Source organism: Pinus tabuliformis, chromosome 2_1 (genome assembly GCF_031772625.1).
Source record: "Pinus tabuliformis cultivar Carrire ecotype Pingquan chromosome 2_1, CPIR1, whole genome shotgun sequence".
Taxonomy (NCBI): Eukaryota; Viridiplantae; Streptophyta; class Pinopsida; order Pinales; family Pinaceae; genus Pinus; species Pinus tabuliformis.
This window is the reverse complement of record NC_142299.1, coordinates 123,768,000-123,784,361: the sequence shown is the minus strand read 5'-3', so window position 1 is coordinate 123,784,361 and position 16,362 is coordinate 123,768,000. Positions and strand designations below refer to the sequence as shown.

Below are 16,362 nucleotides of genomic sequence, written 5' to 3'. Positions count from 1 at the left end.
ATTAATTAGTTTACAAACAGCTGCTAAATTCGAATTTTACTTCTCTATTTTAGTTCAAACTTCAGGGACTAACTAAAATAGGAAGGTATCTCGAAATGTTATTTATAGCAATGTTATTTTTATCACTTTCATTTTTCATTCCTTGTTTCTATGTCCAACACTGGTATCTGAACTGCTATTTTTACAATTTCTATTTTTAGCATTTCTTGCGATTTTCAACACCTTGATGGGGTCAAGGATCATGTGGTCTAGCATATTGCCAAGAAGGAAACGACAAAGGAAATGTGGGACATCTTGAAGATGTTGTATCAGCACACTTTTGTGCAGAGGAAGATGTTACTTGAGAATCCGCTGCAGTCATACCAGATGTAGAAGGGGGAGTAGATAGATCACTTCCTCGATAGATTGAAGGAGAACCGGGACCAACTAACTTCAATAGGGGCTACGCCAGATGAGGAATTGATGGTGAGGACCGCTCTAAACGCAGTCTCCGAGGAGTGGGAGACATTCGTCCAGTGTATTCTGGGCAGGGCAAATCTTTCAGATTGGGAAGAATTGCGGGCAGCTCTTCGCTAAGAAGAGATCAAATGGTTGTCCAAGACGGGAAGTAGCAGCAAAGGAGTTTGGATCAAGAAAGAGGAGGAAGAGGATGCAGCTCTGGCATCAGCGGGGAAGCAAGAGAAGAGGAAGAAAAAGGACCTCTCCAAGATAAAGTGCTTCAACTATGCAGAACTGGGGCATTATGCGATCCAATGTCCAGGGAAGAAAAATAAGAGAGAGGCATCTGATTCCAAGGCAGTGCCAGAAAGGCAGAAAAGGAGGTAGAGGAGGATGACAATTGTGCCATGAATGCTCATGTACCTCTAGAGAATACATCGAGTTATAGTCAGAAGGACTACAGGCGATGAGGGGCATGATCCTTGAGGTACCCAAACTCTTGGATCATATCTTGCTACAGGAGCCCCAAAGTGAGTAGCAGGATGGCGGATGTCGGTAGAAACGGATGCAAATGAAGCGGCAGAGAGTGCTACAGTGCAGTAGTCCCGAGAAGCACGGAGAGGGTTGCAGCAGTGCGAGAGGCACAAAGGAGGTTGCAACAGTGCAGGATGGCACAGAAAGGTTTGCAGCGGTGCAAGAGGTAGGGAGTTGTTGCAGTGGCACAAAGGCAATACAAGGAGCATGAGATAGAGGCAGAGAGAGCTTCAGCATCAGGAGTGTTTCTAGCCTGACCGGGATGTCAGTAGTTGGGTGGATCAGTTACTTACTTCTCAGTAACTGAGTTGCAGTGCAGTATCTCGATGCAGCATGATGGGAGTTGCAGTCCAGATGCAATGTTGGGAGAAAGGACCAACAACAGCACGGATGCAGCAATGGCAGTGGCAGAGCCATGGGCAGCAATACAAGATGCAGCAGTGCAGAGGATGTTGGGCGGGGAGGCTTAGCATCAACACAGGTACCAGTGTCGTATAATCAAAGTGATGCTCAGTGTGGAGTATTACTAGAGCACAGTCATCACTAAGAGGGAATGTTGATTTGGGGTAGCATCGGATGTGCTCTAGCCATGAAAAATGGTGGAGAGGCTAAAGCACATGAGATCTCCAAGACTCATAAATGGTTTGGGCAAATTATACCCGGTTAAGGAGATATTAAAATAATTAATATTTTTAATGGAGTTCCCAACTCTAAACTTAGGAAAATAAAATATTAATGGGTATTAATATAAAACTGGGTTAGAAAGTTTTAAATGACATGGATCAAGCCAAATCTAATCTTAGCTGTTGATTAGAGATGTAATCTCGGTCGTTGAAGGACCAATAGGAAAAGTATAAGAGGAGGCTTGAGGGTCAGTTGGAGAATACACCAGAGTGATTAGTCATTCGATTCTCTAGAGCGGGGTTTGCTAAGAGAAGTCAAATCAGTGATCAGTTGCAACAAGGGGCAGTGAGTACGAGACGGAGAGGCAGAGATAGTGCCGAGAGACCAGCGCAGAAGCAGAGAGAGGCAAACGCTGAGCCAGAGGGAGCCACACAGAGGAAGAAGGGACTGCGCAGAGGCCAGAAGGGCCTGCGTCATCCATGCAGAGGTTGCAAGAGTGACGCAGAGGGTCATAGAGACTGCACAGAGCCTCAGAGGGCTGATGCAGTGGGTTTCGGGCTGACGTAGAGGCCAAGTGGGTTGACGCTGAGCTTCGGATTGTGCTAGAGAGGGTTTCGTGGGGCAGACTTTCCAAATATCTGCTTCCGAATAGAGAGGTATTACTGCCGAATTATTTTCTCTCTTAGGTGAGCTAGTTTGGCACCGAGTTGTACTCAGAAAGACTACATAATAAAATAACACTCAAAACTGTTGCACCGGTTTTCCCAAGTTGGGTTTTCATGGGGAAAAGTTGTCCAAAAATAACGGTGTGACTTGTGTGTTTGCTATTTCTTTTAGCTGTTGATATGTAGATGGTTGAGACTGTATTGTGTTTATTTTAATATTTATATGGTTAAATAACTTGTTCATAATTAACAAGTAGGATAAATAAACCAGAGAATACAGATAAAATTTCTAATGGGTAAAATTAGAAATTTCAACACAAAACACTTTAACTTGAGTAGATGTAGGGTTTTGGCCTTCTCCCTCTTGATGATGATCCCAATACTTCTTTGTAGACTTCTTTGATCTAGGGTTATGATGCTTCCTTTGACTTCAAGATGATCTTCGCTTTGATGCCTTCCTTGAGATTTGATCCTTGAGTATCCCTTGATAAGATGCCCTTCCTTGACTTAGTCACCTTAGTTATGATACCATGTTGAGAAATCTAGAGCATAGCAATTATCTGATTTCTCTTCTATTAGTAACTGTTTGTGAGTGCCTTTTACTTCTTTAGATTATGATCTTTTTTTACTTACGTTATTAGTGTTCTTGTTCATCAAAAAGTTACCAATGAATAAACCAGAAAGAGACAAGAGACACAAAATATAGGTTATCAGCCAAGGCCAAAACCTCTCACTTTTTGAGAGGAAAACCCGAACAAATTCTTCTTCTTATAGAGATTCCAATTGACGAATACCAAGACCAAGACCCTTGACCTATTCGCCACTCCAAGACCAAGACACAAAGCTTCCTCTTCTTACATGAGTCGACGATTGCCAAACTATTTTCTTCTTCGTTTTTCTCAGCTTCCCTTCAGATCTCAGATTCCTTTCTCGGCTTCTTGAATCAGGCCTGTAATATTTCAGACTTAGCATCAGTGCTTAACTCGGTTATATGTTCTGAATTCCTTCACTCTAGATGGAGGCTTCTATTATGGTAATATGGCTTGAGTATCACCCTAACTTTCTCTGTGGCTGACCTGTAATAACTCGTCTTCTTCTGCAGTCCCTATACCTTGCACGTGTGAAGAGTATCCACCCAAAATAGATCAGAAATAACCTTGGTTATGTTCTCCCTTCCTTCGTTTGATGAGAGGCTGCCTTCTTGATGAACCTCGCACTTCCTTTTTAGCTTCAGACCTTGCTCGAATTGTCTCTAAAATAGGGCTGAGTTGCCCTATTTATAGTTGTTGCCCATGCTTAATTGGCCGACATGACATGTGGTGAACTGACGTGTCCTTTTATGAAGATATTATTATCCTTTGAAGCTGACTTGTAGGAGGAGACTTTGCTTGGTCTTGGAGGGCTATATATACTTATCTAATGACTCATACAAAATGCAACATGCCCAAGAAGGGTCCTTCATACATGACATTGACTCTCTTTGACTTTATGACCAATCCTAAAGGCTCACAATGGGAGCCATTACTAAAAATAAAATTCCTTGCTCATGAAAACCATGAGACAAGCATTACAAAAATAATTTTATTTTTCTTTACATCAATTACATAAAATCACATTTACATATGCCATTATGAAGACCAAACCTAGTTACACTTTTCAACAGAATCTTGCTTGCTCAAACAAACAACTTAAGCCTCTTCCTATTATATTGTAAGCAATGCAAAGGTTTGGGAAAACCTTGGGGCTTAAAATATCTGGGTAGCATTACCACCTTCTTCTGGACATAGCCTCACGAGAATGTTTGAATGTTTCTTGCTCAAAAACCATTTTGAGCATCAACGTCCATCTTAGATATATTTTTAATAAAATCCAGAACGTAAATTGTTAATTTGATTTTATGCGTATCAGTAACTCTACGATCAGTTCACTTTATGATATTTATAGTAGGCTCAACATGAATGTAACATGGAAGATTTGTACTGTAATAATGTAAATGTCTAAGAACAAGCAAAATATGCATCGCAACATCTGTTCATTTACAGCTCTAAATATTACAATGTTGATTATGTCTGGCCAGCCAAGAATTTTTTTATAATCAGATAGGCTAGATAACTATAACAAAATATTTTAGACCAGAACTTCTCCCTTGTGGGGTCATTTGAATTCATACAATATAAAGCTTAATCAATCGTTCCAATTAAATGTCTTGAACAGCTGCAATGTGGTGCAAATACAATCACTAACTAGGATGTATGTGTAAGAAATTCAAATGCTAAGAAAGGTTTTTTAACTGCAGAGCAAATATTGGTCCAAGATGTTTAGGATAGTTATTACTGACCCAACCATCTTCTGGTTCTTCAACAGATGGTGGAGGTTCCCACCTTCCTAGGCGGAAGTGTTCAATTCCAGTCCAAGCAACCATAACTCCTGCTTATTGTATTAGCATATTAATTAATAAGTATGTCTAAAAGTCAAATATCTATTCTTAAACTAAACTTAAATTTGAACATGTCCAAGAAGGAAGAAGAAATCATTCTAAATATCTTTATTGATTGTTTTCATTCAAGCAATTTTTTATCAGCTAACTTCCACATTTTTTCTCTAGTATTTGAGAAATTTGCCACTCGTAAAATTGATTAAGCTAATTTTTGGGAGCACCTATAAAGATACAAGATTGTACCCTTCCAAAGTCTTTAGTTAACAACAAAATATTTTGCATTGTTCATAAGATATATTAGATAATTATAACATTAAAAATTTCAGAAAAGCCTTGAGTTACATCAAGTTAATTTCACAATGAGAAACAATCAAACATGTGTACATTCTTCAGTAGATCCAGATATGACTGTGACTTTTAATTAAGAGCAATTTAATTTAATTAGGTCTGCACAGATTCAACGTAGCATTATTTGTATGTTTTTCTCGAGCAGTACACATTAAAGCCATTAAAATCATCCTGACCCTATGATACCCCTTACCACGGTGCATCAGCTGCACCCAACTTTATACGTACACCAGACTTCTCCACTTTTGTTCATTCAGGGAAACTCTTACATTCTATCCCCTGGGATACTCATGAAATTTCTGGAGATTATACACACCCTTCAACATTAGAAGCATCTCACCATAGAGTTTCCAGATCTCCATTACAACCATTGGAAGTGTTACCCACCAACAGTGGGTGACCCCATACGAGGATTTTTCTCCTTCGTCTTCAGCCAGCAGCCCCTAACAGCGACCAGTGTAGCAGATATCTCGTGCCATTTGATCACCGCTCCCTGAGCTAGTCATATGTCCCCTCACCCCTCTGTCAAGAGCGTATGTTCGAAGGTGGGCCATCCAATCCTGAAGGTATGTTTTTCATTGTGCAATCGGGCGCTTGTGCTTGTTTCTCCTTGGGCACATTGGGCATGGATTATTGGGTGACTTGGAAGGGGGGGTGGTTTTGACTACAGTTTTGTTCCCTCATCTTAAATGCAGGATAATCCTCAACCCTAGTCCCGTGGGATCTCCCCTGTTGGCTTATAGCTTCAAGAAGGGCACAACTTGGGAAACCCCAATTTTGGTAGCGCGGTCCCGTTTTCCCATTTCACATTTTTCACTCTCTTCTGCACATTACAAGCCCTATTTCATCATCTTTCATCTCTGGGTCCACATGACCACTGGGTCCACAAGGCGTTGGTACACCCCGTCCCTTGTTCACATGTTTGGGTCGGGCTTGGTAACATTACCCCATAGGTTGATGCAACTAAAAAGTAAAATTTAAAAGCATATCATGGCCAAAAGCAAGAAACAAAAGAAAAGAAAAGAAAATTATAAAATGCAAAATATGGTCGGGACATTAAAATAGCACGTGGGAAAAAGTCAAAACATGAGCTCTACCCCTCATCATTATGGCCATCACCCTAGTTCCTAAGGCCGGCCGAGAGTTGTTGGAATCGAAGTTTTTGGGTCTCTCTCTCTCTCTCACACACACACACACACATGTGCATTGAAGTTGGGAAACTCCATCGAAGTTGTGAAGCTGCATGAACCTGTGAAGTTGCATCAAGGTCAAAGTTGTGAAGTTGCATTAAGGTCGAAGCTGTGAAGCTGCTACACTGGAGCTACTGAAGTTGCACGATCGAAACTGTTGTCATAAAGTTGGGTCGAAGTTCCAAAGCAGGGGGTCTAAATTCTAGGTTGAAGTTGCATTTGAGAAGCTGGCACTTGGTAACTTTGAAAGAGATCATCTATCAAAAGGAAGAGTTGACTTGGTGGAGGAGGAAGGTCTTTTGGTCTAGGATCTTGGTCTATCTCAATTTGAATCTATTGAAGGAAGAGTTGTGACTAGGTTTTCCCCTATAAAAGGGTTTTAGCCCTGGCTAAGTGCCTACATTTGGAATCCATGATCGTCATGTTTTTTCTTTGAAGATTGCTTGATGAAAAGAAGATAAAGGAAGAACATAAAGAAGCTAATAAGAACATACTAATATCACAAGAAAATCTTGTTGCCTTTTGGATTTTCTAACAAAAGCCAGATTCAGTGACGCTAGAAGACATACAAGATATCTCAAAAGTAATTTCTCAATAAAGTAAAAAGGTGATACAAAATATGCAAAGGAAAGTTGAAAAAATCGTCGCTGACAAAAATGAAGAAGTTACTAGCCTCAAGGACCACAACGAGAAATTATTGATGCAAATAAAAAAACTTTAAAATGACAAGAAATCCTTGAAAAACAAACTAGAAGAACTCAACACAAAAGATGTATCGAAGTCTTCAGACGTAACCATCCAAGTAGAAGAAAAACGAACAAATACCGAGCCAGTCAAAACTCAAGAAGATGACGACCAAGTTGAAGGGAAAACATATTCAAAAGTTGCAGTCCAAATGATGAAAAACCCAAGTGAAGATTTCGTAACCAATTCAACAACATCAAAATCTAAAGTAAATTAGAATATTGCCACACACATGTTAAAGGAAAGACAAACCCAAAGAACTCCTTATCTACATCTGAATCACAAGAGTAGACATTCCAATCAGTCTACATATTTGTATCTCTCAAAACAAAAACAACAAACTCATGTTCTGAAGAATAATGATGTTGGCACAATCCAGAGTGACGATAGCAAATTATTTCAGTTATCCAGTAATTGCCAAGCTCCACAAAAGATTGATTTAGGATGGTCGGATCCCTTCTCAGTATGACAGTTTCATTTATCACTCCAAGGATCATATCGTCTTGTATCAACGAAGATGACAATTCCGAGACGAGAAGACATTTGAAACAGAAAAAGAGATCAAGCCTTTTCATCAGTGAGCTTTGAAGACAAAGCTTTTTGAGGAGGAAGGCGATGTTATGAATAAAATCTAGATATAAATAATAATAACACATCAGAAATAATGATTAATTAGTAATTAGTTAATGAATGGGTATGTCCTAAAGGACATGACCATTCATAAACGGACGTCTGCCTAGGGTATATAAGCAGGTCGTCACTCTCATTTGTATCATCATTCACATTCATACATTTTAATATATATTATTGTATCTTCAATGGAGATCTTCATATTCCAAGTCTTTTGGAGTATTTAACTTTGAGTATATGTACTATTGTTTGTTACAAAGACCCCTCCAAGACCAAGTCAAATCACTTCTTTGATCAACACTTCTTCCTCAAAGTCAACACTGGTCAAACTAACTGCAACACTACAGATTTCAGCTTCTCTTCAATTTTTCGGCCTCTATCACAAAAATGCAACTCTCGGCCTGCCTGAAATCTTTGTTGTTCCACACGTGTGGACAGATTAGGGCAGAATTGCTAGACTTCTCTTCCTCGCTTGGGATGATCTTTCTTCCTTAACAACTTGGCTTAGGAAACTGATCCTAGATACCTTATTTTTCAGCCTCCTGAAGTGACTGTAATTTTGACCTTCGCAGCTATAGAAAGTAGCCCTAACTGTCCCGCACGTGTGAGTTGAATGACCCATAAAGAATCCTTATAAACTTCACTTTTCTCCTCCTTTGATTCTCTCTCTTCAACTAGATTTACTCAAGCTTCTTGTGCTTCAAAATGAACTTGATTGATACCATTACAAATGAGGTAGAGCTCTCTATTTATAGGCTTCATGTCACTGCCTGTGGGTCGACTTGTCACTGTCCCTAGGCCGACTTGTCATTGTCTGATAGGCCGACTTGTTGCTTGCATCTTGACAAGGCCTTGGAGGGTCTTTGACTCTATTTTGACTCAAATAGAATTTTCTTTACAATATGTAACATGCCCAAAAGGGTCTTCCACACATGACAATGACTCAAATGACTTGTAGACTCGATGACAAGCCCTAGAAGCACTCAATGGGTGTTTGACCTATAAAAATAAATTTCCCTTGAGCATGAAACCAATGCCTCAAGAATAACAATAATAAATATATTTTTCTCTTTACAACAAATACATGAAATCATGATTACATATGTCATTATGAGACTGAACCTAGTTACATATTTCAATAGTGTTAAGGTGATAGTGGGCACATCTCGTGTGTTTACCGCTTTGCACTTTGACTAGACCTTGTTGATGCTTCTACTTCGGGTAGTAGCAGAAGACATCTATGACACATCAAACACATGTTTGGCACATGTCCTAGTTTAGGAAACATGTTAGACACATGCCCTAGTGTGTCATGTGTCTGAAAAGTAGGATACAGACTTAGGAACCCTAAGGGACATATCCCTTTACTTAGTATATCATTGTTAGTTAAGCCCAGACAACATTTTCTAACTTCTAGACAAACAAACAAGATTAGGTACAGGTCTAAGGTGAATTTGATTGAATATATACCCCTCAGCCATGGCATCTAAGACAAAGAAAACCTCACTTCATTAAAAAGGGGAAATTTATGAACTTTAAAAAGAAGTATCTTGAAGCCATATATTGAATATTCCCTCTTACACAGTTAGTTCATGAAGGGGGCTTAATAACTTTGTTTGAGAGTCATATAAACACCAAATCCACCAACTAAACAGATCAAGATCATTCTCTCTCTCATCAAGCAGAAATTTAGATATATCTTACGATAAAAGTGATGACAAAAGGTTCAGTTCAACGGTAGACAATAAAGTAGGAGATATCTTGCACCATGTACTGGTTGGTTCAATGGCGGACACAGTGTAGCTATGCAATGGACCACCCAATTTTAGTACGCTAATGGCATGTAGACTAATAAATAAACTAGTGCAGCCATATAAATTAAATGGATGGTAAATGTCGATAGGCATCAATCCATAATAGGTAAAACACTTATTTCATGATACATTATAACTTTATTTTAAAATATTATTATTATTATATTATTAATGATAAAAATAATTAATATATAACTTAAATATATATACATTTAAAAAAAAACGAAATTTTTAAACATGAAGATTCATCCCCACTTTATCACGAAGAATCTTAATATGTAAATAGACTTTGTTATGATACCATGGGCCAATACCATGGCTTATCATTATCACATGCCCAAAAAAACATCACTCATTTCATATGACACTTCTTCATATGATATTTTTTTAATTAATGAATTTAATTAAAAGAGTAAAAAAACATAATTCTTTGGAGATAAATCATAACCTTTGATTAGTTAATACTATTAAGAATATTCTCGAATATCCCATGGAGATTAAATCCCTACCATCTATCTAATAATTATTGATAACTAAACTAAAGTTCTGGGAGCCCTATTCCAAACTAGACATGTCTATCAGTGTAATTAAAAATATTTTACCCCAGCTTATAGGTTGTAGATATAATTCTTTTTCTATATTATTTTTGTGCATTCACTCTATTGGTGTGCAAAAAGTGAGTCATGTATTGTATTTAAAATTCATGTTATGTTATGATTGAGCATTTAGTCAATCCCAACTCCATGCTACAAGTCAGAAATATGTATGTACTGTGTTTTATTTTATATTTTTGCATTTAGTTTCATGGAACTTTAGGTTGTGATCTGCAAGCCTGTGCCCATCAACTTATTTTTGGTTTATAAACGCTCTCATGGAGTGGAATCCTGTATTTTTTTCCTTTTCTTTAACATTATTTAATCTTGGCTGGTGGGGCTATGCACGTGCCTCTCTTGGATATATCTCGAAAGTGCATCTGTGATGTGCACTTGTGCATGCAAGTAGTGGTAGTTAAAGGGTCTAAAAGGAAGAATGTGCAACACACCATTATCTGTACAAAGGCTTGGGGGTGGGCAAACAAGCTTCAAGTTATGCTTCTTTACAATCTTATCCAGCTGAATTCGCACATAATGATTTGAAGCAACGCCTCCTGACACAACCTGTTTGATACAAGCATAAGATGATTAATATGCACAATTCTATGATTCAATATCTCTAGTAATTTCCTGAATAGCCTTGTAAGCATGCAATACTTAAACCAACCAAACAATTAATAGATGGTTCAATGCTTTGGGCCCATTCAACAGCTCGATCACATCTCTGCTCCAAATGCAAAACAGCAACCCTCTGTACAAAGGAATTATGTCCAGTTAATAGTTATTGTTAGAAAGTGTAGCTAAAGGAGTTATTTAATTACCACTCTTGTATATGTTATTTTCATAAAAAGAGATGCAAGACTGAGGGTATCATTCCAACTTTATCATTAAATATGTTTGTATAATTAAGATTATAGAATGTCAACTCTAAAGTTGTTAATAACAAACCTCCTAGACTAAAACTACCTGGAAAGAGGCAGCAATGTCTGCCCGTAGTTTTCGGTCTTCAGTGCTTGCAGCAACTATCGGATCATTGTTTGTATCACTGCATCAATCAAAAAAGTCTCAGTGACCACATTACATGACAATTTCCCTCCCTTAGAAAATCAATAAGATAGAAGGTGAAGTTTGAATAAACAAGCAACTAAAACTGTAGAGAAATGGGTTATGTTTTGACAAGTATAGTGATAACTCCAGGACTCAAAAGTAAGAAAAAAGTGATCAAACCAGAAACTTTTTGTGTTGATTTTTACATGGTCTTCTATACAGAATTATTTTTTATGACTTTTATCTTTTCATATTCTTATTCAATATTCCATCATTCAATAGTTATACAGAAGTCATCAACCATATAACATTTAAGACAGTAGGATCATAGAGAGACAGCCACACAAAAACAGAGAAATTTTACCTTGGGAAAACCCTCATGGGGAGAAACCAAACAACCTTTTTCAAAAGAGAATTATTCAATTCAACAGACACACATCTAAGTCAACAAATAGGTCAAACCTGGTCCATCCTCCTAGTCAAGTGCTAGGTCTGTCCACTAATCAGGTATACTTAGAATGTTTCCCTTTGCCTCCCACAAAACTCGATCCTTCCTCAGAAATTAGGTCTCTTCATAGAGGTTAGATCTAGCACAAAGAATTTTTCCCTCATCAAATATTCAGTCCTTCCAAGAAGTGCCATAAACAAAAAGTTCAGTCATGCATCCTGGAGAGAAGTTCATCCTTCAATAGAATTCACCACTCAAATTTCGTTGCCTCAGACTACAGGATTTCTCTGCCACACAACAGTGTTAGTTTTTGTAGCATCGGATGTGTTCTAGCCATGAAATTTGGTGGAGATGCTAGAATACATGTATTCTCCAAAACCTAGAAATCGTTTATGGAAATTCCACCCAGAAACGATTTAATTAAAATAATTAATTTTTTTTAATAGTATTGTTGTCGCACAGAATATCTAGGCACTGCGACAATGGCTCAGATCAAGCGCTGTCACCCTAATCCCCAATCTCTCCGTTAAGTTGTTTCCCTACAGCAGGCTAAGGGGGGTAGACCCTACGAAAATGGAATGACGGAGAACTAGTTGGAAACCAGCCAGTTCAGGAGACACAGTGAAGCAACCAAGTACTTGATTTAGATTTAGCAAGATTTATAGGATTTGATTAGATTTTAAGCAATTGATGCCAGTGCCTTATGGAGTCAACCATCTTGCTAGGAAATTTACGACCAAGTAATTGATTTGCAACTGTTGCTTGAATGAATGACTATCTTATATGAAGTGCAAATCCCAAAGCTAATATGAAATGCAAGAATCCTGGTTAATTTTAGTTAAATACCTATCTAAGTTTTAACCCTTCGATCCTTTCTATATTGAGCCTGATTTCGTAGTAATTGGCAGAAAGAAGATAAGGTGAAGCACACTAAGGTGTGATTAACAATACCTCTCCTAAAAATCTAATTGTTGAAGTTTCTAATTCTACTTAGTTAGAAACCCTCCATGCACTTTATCTGATTTATTCCTACCTACTTGTTATTTTACTTAACAAGTTATTTACAATGTAAACACTGAAAGTAAACACCAGTGCATACTCAACATATTACAGATCAGCAACTAAAAGAAACAAGAACAAACACACCATATGACACCATTATTTTTGGACTAATGTCCTCGAAAAAAACACAATGCAAGAAAACCAATGCAGCTATCTGCTGGTTTTCTTATTAAGCAATATCAGAATACAACCTGGGTGCTGAAACTGGCCTACCCAACAGAAATTTCCTTAGCAGCTATACCTCACAATTTGAGAGAAATCTCCTTATTGAAACCCTGGAAATTCCTTTCGGCAGCTCTTCAGCACAAAACTACTCCTGCAACCCCAGTGTTTGCCCAATCTGGACTGCGTCAGCCCCTCTTTGTCTCACGTTGGCCCTGCATCAGCCTTTCTAGGCCTGCGTTAGCTCTTGGAGCCTCTGCGTCAACTGCGCTGGCCCCTCTAGTGCTCTGCGTAGCACTTGGCTGCCTCTGTGTAGCCCTGCATGAGCCCTTGCTAGCTCTGCGTCACCCTCCTTGGTTGTTGCGCTGCTCTCCCGGCACAATCTCCACCTTCTCTGTTTCTCTGTACTCAATGCCCTTCAGTTGCTCTCCTGATCACTGATTCTATCTCTCTTAGCAAACCTCGCTCTAGAGAATATAATGATTGATCATCTCATGTCCCTCTTCAAGTGACCCTAAAGCCTCCTCTTATACTTTTCCTATTGACATCTCAACGGTCGAGATTAAGTCCCTAATCAACGGCTAAGATTAGATCTGGCTTGATCCATGTCTTTTGGACCATTCTAACACAAATTCATATTAATACACATTAATATTTTATTTTCCCTAAGTTTAGACTTAGGGACTCCATTAAAAAAAATTAATTATTTTAATATCTCCTGATCTGTTTAGAATATGCCCAAACTTTTTCTAGGTATTGGAGATCTCATGTGCCCCAACCTATCCACCAAATTTCGTGGCTAAAGCACATCTGACGCTACCCCAAATCAACACTAACATACCCGGAGCCTTTGGCACTACAGAGAGTTGTGGCTCTAACGACTGCAAGGTCACCATTTTAAGTACTATTAAAAGCATGTTTCTCAAGCAAAGATGGATGGATATCTATCTCTCTATCAAACAAAATTGTGCTTGGAAGTAAATTTTATTTATGCAAAACTAACTTATATGCAAATGCACCAGATGATGAGAAGAAGTTAGACCCGAGGATTAGAAACACTTGTGTCACAAAAACCCTTAATCACCAAAATAAATTGCTTGCTTTATTGGATGAAGACTTAAAAATAAACCCCTGAAAATATTACAATTAAACCACAAGCTTATTTCAAATCTTTTTTGATACAATTATAGCTCAAAGAGAACAAAAACTTCTTTGCAATCAATGTCAACAGATGCTCAAAAAATACTCAGTTTATGAAACAAAAGATATGCATTTTATCACAATTCCATGACAGAGTACTTAATTTTCAAAAATTAGTTTTTAGGACAGCGGTAAGAAAAACTTTATGACAACGGCAATATGACAATGAAAACAATAAGCTATCAGTGATATCTTTATGCCAAAAATTTACCGAAATTTTTCCAAACTTGCCCACATGAATTATCAAAAAAAATTCCACCTGTTATGATGTGATTTCCATAATTATATCAGATCTGATATACTTATTACAGCGGTCAATTAAAACATGAAATAAGCCTAGTGATGAATGTCCAACTCAAGAAATTAATTTTTTAATGTATTAGACAACTTAAGAACTGATGTTAGGGCTAACCCACATGAAATTTTTCCACTGTTATATTTCAGACTTCAGAAACAGAATTATTCTGAGATAACAATCACCCAAAATGTAGATCTAGGCCAAATTTTTTATACACATCAAACATAAATGACTTATTAATGTATTTAGCAATTTTTTTTGTTAATTTCAAACCACTTAGATGTGTTTTTCACCACTATTAGAAATGTATATGACTATTGTAGCAAACAGTGAGGAAAAAGATAGTTTAAAGATCAAACCGTTAGGCCCTAGGCCTTGAAAATCACTTGCCCAAGTTGCCAAAAAAAAAAATCAATACTTGAAACACAAATTTTTACCAGATTTTCTGCAAAAACTCACCAATGATTAGCTTCAGAAAATTAAATATTCAAATCAGAAATGGAGCAAAGGAAATCTAGGGCCAATCAGAGCTAGCACAAGGCTAATAGAACTAGCGTTGGGCTAGGAGAAGGCAAATCTGGTCTTAGGAGCCCCAAAACTTAAAACCCTTATTCTGAAAAAATTATTTTGCTTCGGATCTTCAAATTTATTGCAAAATTTTTAGTCGCTGGCCCTGCAAACAAATTTATGAGTCCAGATCTTACCCTTCAAGGTCTAAATTTGGCCCAAATCTCAAGATCTGTTTGGATAAAATTTTAAATCTATGTCTACAAACAATCTTTGAGCTCAGATCTTACCCTCCAAGGTCAAGATCTAGCTCAGATCTGAAGATTTTCTTAGCTGATTTTTCAGATCTATTCCTGCAAATAATCTTTGAGCTTAGATCTTGCCCTCCAAGGTCTAGATCTAGCTCAGATCTTAAGATTTTCTTCATTGATTTCTCAGATCTATTCCTGCACAAGTGAAAAAAGAAAAACCCAATACCCAATATGTACAAAAATAGAGAAAATCCCAAAAACCCAAGTGTTAAAATTCAAAATTATGTTACAAAATTCCAGATTTACACAAGTAAATAACATATCTATACAAATAATTTACAGATCTATACAAACAATTTATAGATCTATCAGATCTGAGGAGTATGAGTCCAACTTTGCTCCCAGATCTGATAATATAAGACTATTAATAGCCAGATCTATTAAAATTTCCACAAAATATTTAAAAGCTTTTGAAATTTTAGAGAGGTACTAGCCCAAAAACACCCTGCAAAAAAAAGATTATTGTTAGATAAATCCTGAGGCTTATATGAAATAGGCTATTTAGAAAATATGTGTTGAGAGTTGGTTGATCCAACCGAGGACTATCCCCAAACACTCAATGAGATCCTGAGAGATCTTCTGCAAACGCTAGATCAACCATCAAATCAAGTAAAAAAATAGAACAACAATAAAATTCTGAAGAAATAGAGATACCTGCTACTTCAATCAAAATTAAAAATGTTACCCTAGATCCAACAAAATGAATAAGATACTTGTATTCAGATTATTCTAAGAGAGCTATTGATCGATAGTTTTCACATAATATTAAGTAGAAATTAAAACGATGTTACCGTAAATTCATGAAGAGGAACACTACAGCACGTTGAAACCCCAAAGACTTTTGCATTAATTCAAAAAAGTATACAAGAGAGCTTGAGAGCTTAGTACACGATTCAAAGATCGGATAGATCAACTGACAAATGACATCCTATTTAAAAATAAATCTTCCAACGGCTAGTTCAAGTGATCCTTGTCAAAGCAATCTCGACGTTGATGAGGATTAAAATTTCTTTTAATCTCATCTGTCGAAATTTTAAATTTTTTAGGAAATTCGAATTTTTCAATTAAATGCATTTTAATTAACTCAAATCTTAAAAAATAAAATTGATTTAATTTCCTCAAAAATTTGACTTTGACTTGAACCCCAAGGACCAAAGGCTTAAAATTTAGCAAAATAATAAATTTACCTCAGTCCCGGGACTTCTTAAAATTTGAATTTTAAGGACCAATGAATTTTGCCTTTGGAAAATTTAAATTTACCTAAGACCTAGAATTAATTAAAATTCTGGCTTGGGATTTTAATTAATTTT

General features: G+C 37.2%; 1 protein-coding gene across 4 annotated transcripts in view; it reads right to left on the bottom strand.

Moving 5' to 3' along the window:
- The window catches only part of GCP1 (glycoprotease 1), a 316,675-nt gene that overhangs the window by 87,801 nt on the left and 212,512 nt on the right, over positions 1-16,362 (bottom strand). For 3 of the 4 annotated variants that reach the window (XM_089402281.1, XM_089402280.1, XM_089402283.1), the window contains 4 exons: positions 10,984-11,062; positions 10,685-10,768; positions 10,467-10,581; positions 4,600-4,688 (listed from right to left, as the gene is read on the bottom strand). In XM_089402281.1, coding sequence (XP_089258407.1) covers positions 4,600-4,688; positions 10,467-10,581; positions 10,685-10,768; positions 10,984-11,062 — 367 coding nt within the window. The remainder of the gene's footprint in view (positions 1-4,599; positions 4,689-10,466; positions 10,582-10,684; positions 10,769-10,983; positions 11,063-16,362) is intronic. The other variant, XM_089402282.1, reaches the window with a different exon arrangement.